This window comes from Bos indicus, chromosome 8, assembly GCF_029378745.1.
Source record: "Bos indicus isolate NIAB-ARS_2022 breed Sahiwal x Tharparkar chromosome 8, NIAB-ARS_B.indTharparkar_mat_pri_1.0, whole genome shotgun sequence".
In the NCBI taxonomy this organism is placed as follows: Eukaryota; Metazoa; Chordata; class Mammalia; order Artiodactyla; family Bovidae; genus Bos; species Bos indicus.
In genome coordinates, this window is record NC_091767.1 from 84183399 (window position 1) to 84198991 (window position 15593).

Below are 15593 nucleotides of genomic sequence, written 5' to 3' on the forward strand. Positions count from 1 at the left end.
GAGGCAGCCAGCACTCAGTCACTCAGGCTCTCACAGGAGGTGGGTTTCAGGCGTCCACAATCTAACAGGACAGCTGGGGAGGGGTGGTGCTGGCCCCCAGGATGGCCTCAGCGGCCTTTGCCTCTGTGTAGTCCCACACTGCCTAGAATTGATCTGCGAAGACCCCAGGATGCTGTGGAAGTGACAGACACAACTTCTTGACAGGTCATCTGTCAGACTGCGCACTGGAAGAGTCAGGACCGAGTCACAAGGATGCTCAGAGCCCTGCAGAGAGTCCACATGGGGAGCTGCTGAGCCCCAGTCAGCAGGTCAACAGCCAGCACCACACTGCAAGCTCTGTGGTTCTGGGCCACCCTGGAAGAGGATCCTTAGCCCCAGTCTTCAGATAAGACCACAGCCCTAAGGAACCCAGAGAAGCGCCACCCACAGTACGTCCTAAGCTGTCAAAGGAGGACATTTTGCTGTCAGAGCCACTTAAAATTCTGTTTTGCCAGGCAATCCTTCTTGGCATCATTTTTCTCAAGATGCACACAAGGTACAGAACTTGCAAAACAGGCAGTACTATTCCCTCTGTTCAAAATGACAAATCTGATCATCTGTTCAGGGTTCTGATCTAAGATAAGCAGTAAGGCCAGCAGAAGCAGAGGCGCAGCGGTGATCAAAGCCAAGGCGTAGGAATGACTGTCCCAGACGTGGACCATGGCCATCTGCTCTGAGGGTTGCCAGGATCACAGGGCCACTCCATTGAGGCTTCTTATGCTGCCCGCTCCATGAGCATCCAAACAGCAGACCTTGCCTGTAACAAGTACTGCTCTCCGTAACTGAGACCAGAAGCCAGCAACAGAGACCACCTGCAGGCAGGTGGAAGCCACCACGCCGCGTGAGCTTCAGCTGGGGTCTCCCACGAGACCAGGTCACACCTCCCAGTACGGGGGCCCTTTTCTCCCTACCTTGCTCGAAGGTGCCTATCAAAGATCCAGGCTGCTGCCTGGACCTCATCAAGAGCTCTCACCAATTTGAATGCCCCCCTGAGGGTGGCATGGTGGAGTCCCAGGGGTCCCAGCAAGTTAAGGTCTGACAAAGTGTCTCAGAATCCCATGCTTCTCAGCTAGCAAATGAGAATAACAGGATCTGCTCTGCTACCTCATGGGGCAAAAATGAGAAAAGCACTTGGAAACTCTGTAACTAACATTAGGGGTTATTGTGAAGCACAAACTTTCAAACTATAATTGAGAAGTTGGTATTTTGATACAGAATGTGCTCATGAATTTAGACTACATTTAAAAAACATCACTTACCCCACAATGAACATAGTTCTCACCCAAAAACTCTTTCATGACATTTTTGCCAAAGTCCACTATGTTCTGCAGGTGCTGAAATATTTCTTCCGAGGTCTGTAAAGAGAAGGACAAGGAGGCCTCAGTGCCCGGGAGCTCCCAGAAGGCAGACTCTGGTACCACCACGAGCCCCTGTCACATACAGGGCCGCCAGGTGCGTGGCCACGGAAACCACCAGTGGCCCTGGACCCGGAGGAAGGTAGGCCCCGCCGCAGGGACTACCACACTCAGGGGAGTTTCCGTCCCCAGGGGCCCCTGGGCCACCTCTGCATTCTACTCAGGGCCCATGTGATTCCGAAGCTGTAAGTTTAAGAACCATATCTGTGGCCCTGCCTTCCTCACACCAGGAACACAGGGGGATTCCACCTGTGGCCCGTGCACACCTTCTGAGAAATTTGACTTTAAAAATCTTTCCCATCCAAAAATTACTAGATATTTAGATTTTATTCTTCAGCCTCTAAATGTAGAAATAAAACACTTTTACCCCAGAGGTTCTTAAAGAGTTGATAAGCTGTGAGATTTAGGTGAGACAGAAAATCAATCTTGTATCCCTCACTCTCACCCAAGGCAAGAAGGACAAAGGGTTGATCACAGGTCTCACTCAGGAGCGAGAGGGCTGTCTTCTTCAACAGCGGGCTGAGAGGTGCCTGACACACGGCTCAGGCTCTGAGAAGGTCTTGGTCTGAGCTGCTCCGCAGGCACCAGAACATAGGCAGACCACAGCCTGCATCCCAAGGCACTGCTGCGTTAGGATGAAGCCTGGCAAAAAAACTCCAGAACACAGGCAGTGCTTCTGCAGAGCTGTGGCCATAGGCTTCTGACAAAAAGGTCTTCTTATTGACAGAATAAGACACAATTCCCCACAAATAATGCAGCTGGCATCACATAGAGCCATTTATATAACAACAACAGCAAAACAGCACACTGTTGCCTTGAGAGACATTACCTCAATAAATGTAAACGGGAAGAACTGAAAACAGAGGCATCCAGAGAAGTCTGACCCTTCACCAAGGCTGGGCTCCACAGACCCCGAGTGGGGGACGGGGGCAGGGGAGAGGACTACAGGCAGCCTCTGAAATGTTTCTCGTTTCCACCTGGATTCCACAGAAACAGAACCTCCCCGCAGGAGTCTCTTCAGCAGCCGCACCTCCCCCGCATCCTGAGCCATCTTTCTCTGCACCGACCACACCGGCCCCAGACCTCACTGCAGCCAGTCCCACCGTGACGACGGTCCTCAGCTTTCTCCCCTGGTCCCCTCTTCTCATTCTATGAAACTAACCCACAAGGGTGCCTTTCATTTGCACAATCAGCCACCGTTGGCACCCATAAGCCATCCACCTCACCATCTTTTCTGGCTGTTTCACCATAATTCAAATGAGGTGAGGTGGTGACTCATGTCTCCAACACCCTGATCTTGAGCCCAATTTCCACTCACCACCCAGCACCACGGCCCTGCCCCACTGTGTGGGTGTGACCTGCAACTCCAGCCTTTTCTGCCCTTTTAAGATAGAGTCTATGCTCATATCACGCCCTCCCCACTGAACATCAAAGACGAAAGGCTCCCACAGGGCTCCTGCATATTGACCTCTGTGACCACTTAGATAAACACCACGGCAACATCACACCTCAAGGTAGATAGACACTGCAACTCGGGGGTCAGCAGGCACGCAGCAGAACAGTGGTTTTCTAAGGGTGCCCACAGTACTCTGCTTGGCTGACTCAGAGAACAGAAACCCAGCGCTCCATCTGAACTGCCAGCTGTGACTTGTAACACTGATTGTCTACCACAGCATTACAGACTTCATTTTCATAGCTAGACTTCCACAGATAGGGAAACTGAGGCAGCAGGGTGTAAGGAAATCGCCATGGCAAAGTGAAGGCCTTTGGGTTTCCCAGTCATAAGCAGAGGTCTCTGAACTAGTCTGGTAGGCTCCTGACTCACTACCCAGGGACTGACCATGATGACCCAGCAGGCCAAAGCACTGGGTCCTGCAGGAATGATGGGCACATCGCTTTCAGCACTGAATGCTTATATCATATTCAAATTTCTAAAATTAGCATTAATACTTTTTTGCATCAGAAAAAAAATCAAAGTTTTCTTAAATAATTATTTTAACGATGGGGTGGCAAATCCACTGATCTTACCTTCTTCCTATTAGGAGGAAACTTCAGAAAACGAAGCACCACACAACGCTATTGGAAAATAAAACAGAGTCCGATTAGTACCCACACAAAGCCTGGGGATGAGGGTAGATGGCTGTGCAGAAAAAGCTGTCCTCAGCAGTGCCTGGGACACCCAGTGCCCCGGGGAGGAGGTAAGGGCCATTACTGGGCCACATGTCTGAGGACACAGAGCAACCAGGAAAACCTCTGCTCTCTGACCTAGTCAGGAGGCTCCCGGTGATTTATCTTAAGGAAAAAAGATGCACAGAAGATTTCAGCCACTGCATGTAAAAGGACTGTTTACAATTCCACATAAAATGTAAACAACCTAAATGTCAACAACAGTAGGATGGTTAAATACAGAGGAACGTGTTCCAGACCATGGAATACCAGGTAGTCATTTACCAGAAAATATGGAAGATCCATGTTTCAGACACAGAGGCATAGCCATCATCACTGATAAGTGAAAAAGATTACAGGATGGGGCTTTCAGAGTGAACCTATTTTTATAAATATGTACATATATATGTGTGTGTGTAATCGAGAATGATGTATGGGTACAGTGCTATTTATGTAAAGCTCAAAAACAGGTAAGACTCAGATCTCTGGCACCTGGGATGGTCCCTGAGAAAGGTTCTAGAAGGAGCTGGTCATGAGAATACAGGTCCATGTACTTTGTCATAATCAAGCTGTGTACCCATATATGATGTTATCCCTTGTTTAAAATAAAGTATGTGCATGCTGAGTTTGTATGAACTGTGAGAAAACTTCAGAACAGATAACCGTGTGTCCAGGTAGCAACAACTGGGGAACTTAATTTTTTCAAGTTCTGGGTTTTCCAACTTTTTACAGTGTTAATATAACATACATTTCAAAAAAATACATACAAAAAATATAACATACGTTTCAAAAATTTTTTACAATGCTAACATACATGTCAAAAATGTAAAAAAAATAACCTTTTAAACAAGTACAGCCTTTGAAAACAGCCATTCTTCAAGGAAATAACCTGGATGTGTTATGGAGTCTTGGTAATGGGGGAGATTCATTCCATTTGGACAACTTCAGAAACCATTCCCATGGAGACAGAGAGTTCCAGGCAGAAGGGCTTGGATGGGAACCTAGCCTGTAAAGCAGTGGCCAGGAGGAGGGGAGGTGCAGCAGTCTGGGTACTGTCTAGAGCACTGGGGTCCAGGTGGGGCAGGAGGGGCTGGTGATTGAAGAGACTCAGAAAGTACAGGTTTAGCACTCAAAACATGGCCGAGAGCAAGCAAGGCCCATAGAGATCAGATCCATTTCCCCAGCCCACGGCCCCCCGACACTTCCTATCCCACTCTGATGACACATACTCCTCTCAAAACTCCAGACAACCATCACCTCCCTGAGCCCCAAGCCCAGACTTGGGGAAGCTAAGGTCAAGGGCATGTACCCGCCCCTCAGTTCAGTCGCTCAGTTGTGTCCAACTCTGCAAACCCATGGACTGCAGCACACCAGGCTTCCCTGTCCATCACCGACTCCTGGAGCTTGCTCAAACTCATGTCCATTGAGTCAGTGATGCCATCCAGCCATCTCTAACCCCTCCCAAATCCAGGTAGACGTTAGTATTCAATCATGGGAATCGACTGGCCAAGGATTCCATCAAAATTCAAGGAAAAACAAAAGTTGATAATGCAGAAACCCTAATTCTAGGCAACTTCCCAGAAACTTGGGCCCCTAAAAGTCACTCACTTTTTACCTGGACTCCACTATTTCTCAAGACCTATTAAGAAATTCTGAGTGTCATGTTGTGTCTGCTTCAAGGAAAACTGCTTTCTCTACTGACCTGTTTAGCATTTAAAACTGTCACCAGAAACTGCCCCACAGGAGCTGCAGTGTCAGCCTTGAAGGTCAGTCTCCACAAATGCAAGCACTCAGTGGGCACATCTGTTTTGGACAGCAAGCACTAACTGCCCCCTGTGAGGGTCTGACTGGGCTGAGTTGGTGGCCCTGTGACATGCCCCAAGGCCAGCCATGGGACCAGGTGACACCCATTCAAGCAGACAGAAGCGAAAAGATGAGAAATCAACCTTACCAGCCCTGGTTGGCATAAAGACATAGTTAGTTCAAGGGCCACCCATGGTGTGTAGCAAGACTGATGCAACCGCCCACAGGGAGATTCCCATGAAGGAGCCCAAATTAACACCTAATCTGGTAAGCACCAGGGCCCTGCCAGCTCACAAACTTCTAACCAGTTGTGAAGCAAACAACTCCTTTCCTTTCAAACATCTGAAACTAGATGTTTAAAGTATATCTCCTTCATAGTGTCTAGGATAAATGTTAAGAACATGAAGAGAAAGGAATGAGACTAAGAAGAGGGGCTTAAGAAGAGTTTCTGCATGGTCCGGGGCAGAGGCAGCTCTTCCCTGTTCCAAAGTAGGACAGGGAATCTTAGTGGGGCCCACACCTCTTCTGTCCTTTAGGATAGAAAAGTGTGGTGTGCTCTCTTGCGCCTTGAAACACTAGATGAAAACCAAAGATTTCAACAAGACTGAAAAAGTCAGTGAATGGAGAAATGACACATATAAAGACACACACACGTACATGAAACAGTCTCAAAATGTATATAACACTCTACTTATAAAAGAAGGAGATGGACTTGCCAGGTGGTCCTGCCAGTGCAGGGGAAACAGGTTTGATCCCTGCTCGGGGAAGATCCCACGTGCAAAGGGGCAAATAAGTCCACGCGCCACAACTATGGAGCCTGTGCTCTAGAACTTGCTCTAGAACCCGGGAGCCGCCACTACTGAGCCTGCGTGCTGCCAACGACTGCAGCCTGCGGGCCCCAGAGCCTGCGTCCTTCAAGGAAGAGTAGGCCTTACTCCTTACAACTAGAGAAAGCCCACACGCAGCAACAAAGACCCAGTGCAACCAAAAACAAATAAATTTAAAAAGAGTAGAAAGCATTCAGTGAGGGTCCAAGGCCGTGGTGGGGGAGGACTGGCATGTTATGTGCCAGGACCTAGGACGTGCTCTTTGATCCCCCCTGAAAACCCATCCAAGTCATCCGAATATCAAGACATCAGCAAAGCCTGGCTCATAACAGCTCTAAAAGCACAACCATGTGAATGTCTGACAGCACAGGAACTCTGGCTGCCCAGTGCTCTGCAGCCTTGTGTGTGTGTGTGTGTGTGTGAAAAAGTATCTACACATTTATGCTGTAGAGTTGAGAGTGGAAAAGGCAATGGCATCCCACTCCAGTACTCTTGCCTGGAAAATCCCATGGACAGAGGACCCTGGTAGGCTATACTCCATGGGGTCGATAGGAGTCGGACACGACTGAGCAACTTCACTTTCACTTTTCACTTTCATGCATTGGAGAAGGAAATGGCAACCCACTCCAGTGTTCTTGCCTGGAGAATCCCAGGGACGGGGGAGCCTGGTGGGCTGCTGTCTATGGGGTTGCACAGAGTCAGACACGACTGAAGTGACTTAGCAGCAGCAGCAGCAGCAGAGTTGAGAGAAAAGGCAGGAAACAAAAGCAGACAGATACCATTCTTAAGTATTCAATAAAAACGTGTTATAGAAGGAAGTGCATCAAATGTTAACAAAAATTATTTTTACTAGTAGGGAAATGCTGGATGGTTTTTACTTTCTTCCTTCTAATATTCTGTATTTTCTGGGATGGTGAGAGGAACTAATGATTGGCATTAAATAGAAATAAAAGAATACAAAAACAATATAGTAAGAGGGTCACCTACCCATGTGAAGCCCAAAGGAGGAAATTCGTGGGTGGAATTAAGACTCCAGGACCTCTCGGCAAAGGTAAGGTATGACGTGATGAGCTGCTGAAGCCTCGCTGCTGGAGGACAAGCTTAAGTCAAGTCTTCCTCCAGAGTGAGGATATTACCCAGGACAGCACCCCAAGAAAACCCCAGGGAAGCAGAGATCAGGTAACTTTCAAGGGAAAAGGAGATAGATAAACACAGCAACAGAAGAATAGAGCCTCAGGGTGCTGCCCCAAGCACCCCAAAGTGGCTCAGCTCTGCTTCTTGGTGAGGCCACCACTCACAGACACCCCACCAGCCACTGTCCGGATCTTCCAGCAGAATACCTAGGACAGCATATCAGGCCAGGCCACTTGTGCCCACTAAACAGCCAGAAGCACACCACAGTTCCAAAAGAAGGATAAGAGGGACAAGGGTGGGACAGTGTGTGGCTGACAGCTTCAGGCAGAACAGATGGAGGGTGAGGTGAGACATTCCACAGGCAGGAGCCCAAGACTCTGAAGGGAGGCCAGACAGGAAGTGGGGACAGCAGGCGCCCGGACTAGGAAGGGCACTTTCCTTCCCAAGTTTCATCTGTCTGTATGGACCACAGCTGCCACAGGCCTGAAGCAGACACAGACACGAGTTATGAGGTGGGAGACAGGAGAATGGAGGTGTAAGCCCAGTCGGCATTTACAGGCAGGACACCCAGGGACTGCGGCAGAAGAGGTGCTCAGAAGGTTTCTAAGGGATGGAAAATCCAACAGCAAGAAGAGAAGCAGAATGTTTTGTAAAGACAAACCACAAGTGCATGCAAAGGACAGTGAGGGTGACAGAGAAGCACCCAAGTCCCAGGGGAGGCTTTGAAGTCCCAGGCCCTCCAAGGCCACATGGTGGCCACAGAGCAGGTGTCCAAACAAACCAAGGGGTGGGTGACCCAGTGCTGTGGTCTCATCCTTCTGCAGCATGGAGAAACTTTGCTTACCTTCCTGGTAAAAGGGGCAGCTGCTGTCCTGACTGAGTTCTGACTGAGGAGGAAGAAGGTTATCATCAGGGTGGGGGGAGTGACCATGCCACCTTAGGATACCAGGCCTAGACTGGCAGACCTCCAAATGCCAGGAAGGCAGAGCTCAGCACTCACCAAGGCCAGGATTGAAAACCACCAAAGAGAGAATGTCTTGGAAGAACCAAATCCTAACCATTCAACTGCAGGTGATCCCAGGAATAAAGACAGGGCTAAATGCAGAGTTCTTCAATGAGACGTAATCTCATCAGCTTTATCAACCTGTGTGAATACCATTAAAAACCTCAAATACAGAATAAGTTACTTGTTTAAAAAAATACTATAGGCAACAGAGCATTAAAATATCTAACTTTCAAAAAAAAAAAAAATATCTAACTTTCTACTAGATTCAGGAGAAAAGTAAGCCCAGGATTTGGGAATATGTCTTTAAAAAAAAAGAAAGAACAACTCTTACTTGCTTCCAATATCTCCATTAAGAAGTATGATCTACAAATCAGAAATCCTAAAACACAAAAGAGAAACACACAGCCCCTGACTGGTTGAACCCCACATCTTCAGGGCCCACACAAATGTCCCAGGGCATCAAAACAATTGCAGAAACAATCTGAAGCCCTATCAGAATCTTAGAAACGATATAAACCCTGACAGATCAGGAACAAACTTTTGCTAAAAGATCTCAGTTGCCAAGTCTTTCATGTTACCTCTGTCAATAAGGAGAAAAACATCACAACAGCTTAGTGTGATAAAGGGAGTTGGCCCCTAATTCCCCTGCATCCCAGAGGTGAGGGGAGCTGGGGGGCAGTTCAGTACCTGGGGAGGAACCTCTGCCTGGCCTGCCCTGGGTGACTTCCCCCACTGAAGGCACTTAAGAGATCAGGTGACAAACCAGTCTTACAGTGACCTTCACAGGACAGGCCACCAAGCCAAAACCAACAAGACCAAGGTGAAGAAGGGTCACTGCAGATGTAAAAGCAACACCACCAGGAGAGAAATCCAACGTGGCAGCAGCGCACTTGAGGGCTGCCCTGGGCTTCAAGACCATGACTCAGCATGAGCAGAGGTACCATGTGCTCTCTAGAATGAGTGACAGCACCTCAGGCTGCAGTAGAAAACGAAAGTATGTGCCCACAACGGAAATGCTCTTGCCCCAGACCCCCCACAGGGTCACTGCCGGGAACCCCAGGCACTAGCATACAGAGCCAAGTTGGCCATAGCCTTTGAGCACTGCAGAGGGCTGGTGGCAGGGCCAAGGGCCAGTGCCTGGGAAAAGGTTAAATTGCACAGCCGGTCCCAAGGATGCTGAGCACTGGGCCATGGGAAAGTTGACAGCAACCTGTCAAGAACTGGCCTACCATTCAGTCATCTCTTACTGCCCAACCCTGAACACATCCTCACACTACAGCCCTCCTTGGGCCTGCACTTAACTCCTCCATATCCAAGTCCCATTTTCTGCAAGTCCTGTGCTCTCAGAAGCCTCCCAAGCCACCAGGCTGGAAGACTGACTGTGTCTCATCCTATGTTCCTTCACTACAGAATGCCAGACCTTAGGACTGGCTGGCTGAAGGTATGTCAGGCTTTGACACTGGAAGGGACAGGGGATGGACTCATCACTTTTTAGTTCAGTTCATTCGCTCAGTCGTGTCTGACTCTTTGTGACCCCATGGACCACAGAACACCAGGCTTCCCTGTCCATCACCAAGTCACGGAGCTTACTCAAACTCATGTCCATTGAGTCGGTGATGCCATCCAAGTGGCCAAAGTATTGGAGCTTCAGCTTCAGCATCAGTCCTTCCAATGAACACCCAGGACTAATCTCCTTTAGGATTGACTGCCTCATCACTTTTTAAGGAACTTTCAATTCTGAAAGTAGATGATGCCCTCTCTGAGGAAGTGACCATCTCCCAGTCTGAATGAAGCCTGGTAAGGGTCACACTCTACTTCAGAATGAATGAGGTGGGTCTGGAGAGTCCATCCATGGGAGCAGGAATACATGTTCTCACTCATTCACCTTCTTCTATCCCACTCACACACACACCCTCTCCTTGGGCACAGTGGACCCTGAAAGCTGCCTTCCAGGGCTCCCTCTTCCTTCCTGGTCCTCAAGGCCCAAGCAAAGCCTAAAGGCTTCTCAGTACACAAGGGGCATAATTCTCCCTTTATTCAGTGTGTTCACTTGGTGGGAACGTTTTTTTACAAGACCACTTGTGATCATGATCTTCAAATGATAACAACCACCAAGCAGGAATGAGCACAGTAACAAAGATTTAGATTTAAATTAAAGAATGAAGAGAACAGGTAACAGAGTAGCCTGATGACTCCATCTAAAGGAATAAGAAACATGACCTTAACAACCGAAGCTGGGCAACAAGGGAAGGGGCAGCTGCCGTAGAGAGCGGACACATGCTTGTCAGGGACAGTGGAGAAGGTATCTGAGTGCCCAAGGCCCGGTGTCCTTTTACTTTGAGTCTGGAAATTGCTCCTTCATCTGATGCTATTTTTGAAACTCAGTTCATTAGCTAAAAGAAGTCTTAATTAGCTTTACATAAAATGAAGATATACCATGTAGTCTTACTGAGGAACAGGAATATGAGTATTTGAATTGTGAAAGGATGCAGGGGGTCACACAATATTCAAACAAAAGGGACTCATGCTGGACTATCCGGGGCTTTGCACAACCCTGAAACACAATGAGGCCCAGCAGACTGACAGAGAAGAGCGGCTTCAGGTTAAGCCTTGTCAATTATTAATTATCCTAAAGATCTTGAGCAAAGCCTGCAGACTCACTTCTTCAGTTTCCCAACAGTGCTAATGGGTAACAAAACGCAGAACACAGGGGCCACCTCGGTGACTGCAGCTTATCCTACAGCTGCCCCAGGGCACCCAGCTCAGGAACAACAGAGCAGGACATCACTCAGCTCCTGCGCCAATCACCCTGTAGGAGCTGTTGGGCTGGGTCAGAGCTCCTAAACCCTGAGCCAAGTGGGGATGAGAGTTATCACTTGCATAACTTCTCCAGCTCATCTTTCTAGCAATTCTGCAAAGAGATTCTGTTACCAGTTCCACTGGGCAAATGCAGAAACTGAACCTAAGCCAGGCAGTGGTAGAACCGGGATTCCGCCCAGCTCTGTGTAAATGCAACTCCCATCCTCTTAAGCCCTCAATGACACCTATTGGTTCCTCCCCCAGCCCATCACATTCCTGCCTGGTTGAATCAGACAGCAAGATGTCAGAGATCCGGGGCCTTTACACAAACCCACAAGCTTCTCTTCCTGGATTCAACTCACTGAGAGTCCTTACTGCATTCTCTGAATCTCTCATCCTTACTGAATAAAGAAAGGGAAATTCTTTAAATTCTAAAAGATTCTGGAGAAGAACCTGTAGATAATGCTCCACTGATATTAACAACAGCAGTAGGAGAACAGCAATTCCCTGCATTTCAGAGGCGTAACTCCCTCGGTGCTTGGGGAGTTCAAGCACTCCAAGCACGTTGCTTCTTCCTCCGGAGTTTGCCCGTAACCTCTGTCTTGCCTAAGATTACACCGGGCGTCCTCACCGCGGCTGGGCAATCGGGGCCGGTCCCGTGTGAGACTAGGATGGGGGGCGTTGGGAGGACACGAAACAGACCCAGGGGGAGGAGATAACACTGGAGGAACAGGGAACCGATCTGGATGGAGGGGAATGCTGGGGAGACACGGCACCAACCTAGGGGGAGGAGGAGAGCGCTGGGGAGACGCGGAACTGATACGGGGGAAGGCGGTGACACAAAGCGGAGGCAGAACCGACCCGACAGGGTAGTGATGCTGGGGGGAGGCGAAACTTATCTATCCGAGAGGCAGTGACACTCGAGGAACGCGCAACCGATCAGGAGAAGGGCTGCTGGGGAACCGATCGGGGGTAGTCGGTGCTGAGGGGATGCAGAACCAACCTGAGCTGAAGGGGCTCTTGGGGGACGCGTAACCCCCTGGGAGTAGGGTGAGGGCCCTGAACCTCGCCGACAGGCCACCGCTCACCTGCGCATGGGCCACCACTAGGCTCTTGTTGCCTTCACCGTGGTACCGCCATTCATTCTCGTCCATCTTCCCTTCGTCCATCACACGGTGCGGCCGTGGAGCCTTGCGGGGCCGCGAGCTGGAGGCCGCTGGTTTGCCTGGACACCAGCCGCCGCCGACCGGGCAGCAGCGCCTGTCACCTGCCACCTCCACTAGATTCAGCGCCGGGACTCGCAGGCGCGGGCCACCGGAAGCTACGCCCCCGAAGCTACCACTGCCTAGCCGGGCAACTTCTGGGTTCACGCCGGCTTCTTATCTATCGTCCACTGAAGCAGGTGGGATGGCGGCCATCTTAAGTACTGGCACAGTGACTCACTTCCGGAGCGCGATCTTAAGAATCTGAAGGTTTCCGGCCTGGGCCCGGAAGTGAGGCAAGCGGGAGGAGCCGGCGGCTTGCGGGCGTCCCGAAGTGACAAGCTGGTGAACTGGAGTCCAGGCGGGTTGTGGGTGGAGTTATACTGGCGGGCTAGCAGCCAAGGGGGTGCCAGCAGGGGTAGGAGCTGGGGATGGGGCGGTCCAGGTGGGCCTGGGGTGGGTGGTCTCTAAAGCTGGAGACCACTGGATCATGAGCCTCAGCGTTCTTTTCTGTAGAATGGGATAAATTTCTCACTCATCGGATTGTTAATATCTGATGCAGTAGTCCCAGGAAGTAGAAACATTGTGGTCCACACCTTACAAATAAGGATACGTGGTTTAAAGAGGCAAGTGGACTCCTAAATGGCGCTCTTGCCAAAGAGTTACCTGAAAACCTGGGTTTGCCTTTTGGTGGTGTCAAGCCAAAAAGTGGGAGAAGGAAGGATTTATTACTTTCAACAAGTAAGGAGATCCACGGGGATCTTTCCCAAACCAGTGTCACCCCAAATCGGACAACTGAGGAAGTTTTAAACATAAAGGAGCTTTGGGCAGTCAGAGTGCAAACTTCCGCTGGATGAACTCATGAGAGGCAGAAAAGGTCTACATCATCCCTTGTTATCCAGTCACTAAGTCGTGTCCTACTCTTTGTGACCCCGTGAACAGCAGTATGCCAGGCTTCCCTCTCCTTCATTATCTCCCAGGGTTCGTTCAAACTCATGTCCATTGAGTCAGTGGTGCCATCCAACCATCTCATCCTCTGTTGCCCCCTTCTCCTCTTGCCCTCAATCTTTCCCAGCATCAAGTTCTTTTCCAATGAGTCTTTGCATGAGGTGACAAAAACATTGGAGCTCCAGCATCAGTCCTTCTGGTGAATATTCAGGATTGACTTCCTTTAGGACTGACTGGTTTGATATCCTTGCTGTCCAAAGGACTCTCGAGAGTCTTCTCCAGCACCACGGTTCGAAACCATCAATCCTTCAGCATTCAGTCTTCTTTATGGTTCAACTCTCATGTCAATACATGATTACTGGAAAAACCATAGCTTTGACTATATGGACCTCTGTCAGGGAAGTGATGTCAAGGCTGTATATTATCACCCTGCTTATTTAACTTATGCAGAGTACATCATATGAAATGCAGGCCTGGATGACTCCTATCATCCCTTTGGTCCCAACTTACCTGGCACTTCAGAATAATCTTCACCACTTAAACAGAACTGAGAGTCTTTCATACTGATAAAGTATCTTTCCTATTACTTTTCATGCCTGATGACATTACCTTAAGATTATTATTACTGAGACCTGTTCAAGGGTAAGAGTTGTGGTCAGGCTTAGATAAAGAAATGGCTTATGCCAAAAATGGCTTCTATGTCAAGAAAGCCATGCTTGGTTTTCTTTCTTTGGGGACCCCCTACCCCATTTGCCTACAGGAGGAGTAGGTTTCACTGAACCTTGAGGTATACACTTTAAGGAGGAGGTTTGAATTCTGCCCTTGCCACTTAATGGCAGTGAAACAAAAGCCACATCTCTTCCCTCTCCAGGCCTCAGTTTATTCCCTGTTGACATGATCTCATAGAGGTGCTATGAGGATTAAATTAGATAAGTGAGTCTCAAATTCTTACTCTCAAGACCATTTTAAACTCTAAAAAAATGATTGACAAGAATTCCCTGGTGTGGTGCAGTAGTTAGGACTCTACACTCTCACTGCCAAGGGCTGAAGTATAATTCCTGGTCAGGGAACTAAGTCCCACAAGTCATGTTTTGTTGTTCAGTTGCCCAATTGTGTCCGACTCTTTGGGACCCCATGGACTGCAGCACGTCAGGCCTCCCTGTCCGTCACCATCTCCTAAAGTTTGCCCAAGTTCATGTCCGTTGCATCAGTGATGCCATCCAGCCATTACATCTTCTGACACCCTCTTCTCCTTCTGCCCTCAATCTTTCTCAGCATCAGGGACTTTTCCAATGAGTCGGCTGTTCACATCAGGTGACCAAAATACTGGAGCTTCAGCTTCAGCATCAGTCCTTCCAGTGAATATTCAGGGTCGATTTCCCTTAACATTGACTGGTTTGATCTCTATGCTGCCCAAGGGACTCTCAGGAGTCTTCTCCAGCACCACTGTTTACCATATTACAAATTTATATAATATGTTTATCATAAAACAAAGCTCTAAAAATTATTTTCATTTTAAAGCAATAAACAGTACCTTTTTATTTATTTTTCATGGAGGAGAAAGTGTGGCTTTATTACTTTGCCAGGGAAAGGGGGAACACAGTAGGCTAGTGCCTCAAGAACTGTGCCGCCCCTCCCCTGGTTAGTAGGGAGAGGTTGCATAGTCAGGTAAGGCTATGCCATAAGGATCAAGGAACATTACCTTTTTAAAAAGTGATATTTCCCCAAAATACAAAGAAGAGTGGCAACTGTTTTACAATTTTGTTGCAAATCTCTTTCAAGTCTGGCTCCCTAGAGGATAGCCATAGTCTCACATCTGCTTCTGCACTGAATCAGTTGCTAGAGTCGAAGTGAAGTGAGAGGAAGATTCCCTGGAGGAGGGCATATCAACCCACTCCAGTATCCGTGCCTGGAGAATCCTGTAGACAGAGGAGCCTGGCGGGCTATAGTCCATGGGTCACAAAAAGCCGGACATGACTGAAGCAACCTTGCACTAGCAAGCACGAGGTGAAGTGAAAGTCACTCAGTCGTGTCCAACTTTTTTCGACCCCATGTATAACAGGAGGCAAAGGAGCAGGGCACAACTTTTGAAAGAATGACATAGCCCAAGGACACAACATAAACCAATTAGAATCAAATGGGTCCAAGATGGCAGACAAGCCAACTAGACCTTGATCCTCAATCAGCAAGCTAAATGACACACACAGAGGGGCCATGATAGTTCCAAGACACTGTCAAAAGACCAAGGAGTGGG

General features: G+C 48.8%; 1 protein-coding gene across 2 annotated transcripts in view; it reads right to left on the reverse strand.

The window, feature by feature from the left end:
- Positions 1-12615, reverse strand: part of IPPK (inositol-pentakisphosphate 2-kinase) — a 59397-nt gene extending 46782 nt beyond the window's left edge. The window contains exons 1-3 of one of the 2 annotated variants that reach the window (XM_070794301.1): positions 12278-12614; positions 3483-3530; positions 1299-1394 (exon numbers count right to left, since the gene is read on the reverse strand). In XM_070794301.1, the coding sequence (XP_070650402.1) occupies positions 1299-1394; positions 3483-3530; positions 12278-12358 (225 nt within the window). In that variant the 5' untranslated portion in view covers positions 12359-12614. Of the gene's footprint in view, positions 1-1298; positions 1395-3482; positions 3531-12277 lie in introns of both variants that reach the window. The other variant, XM_070794302.1, reaches the window with a different exon arrangement.
- Positions 12616-15593: the final 2978 nt, after the last annotated feature.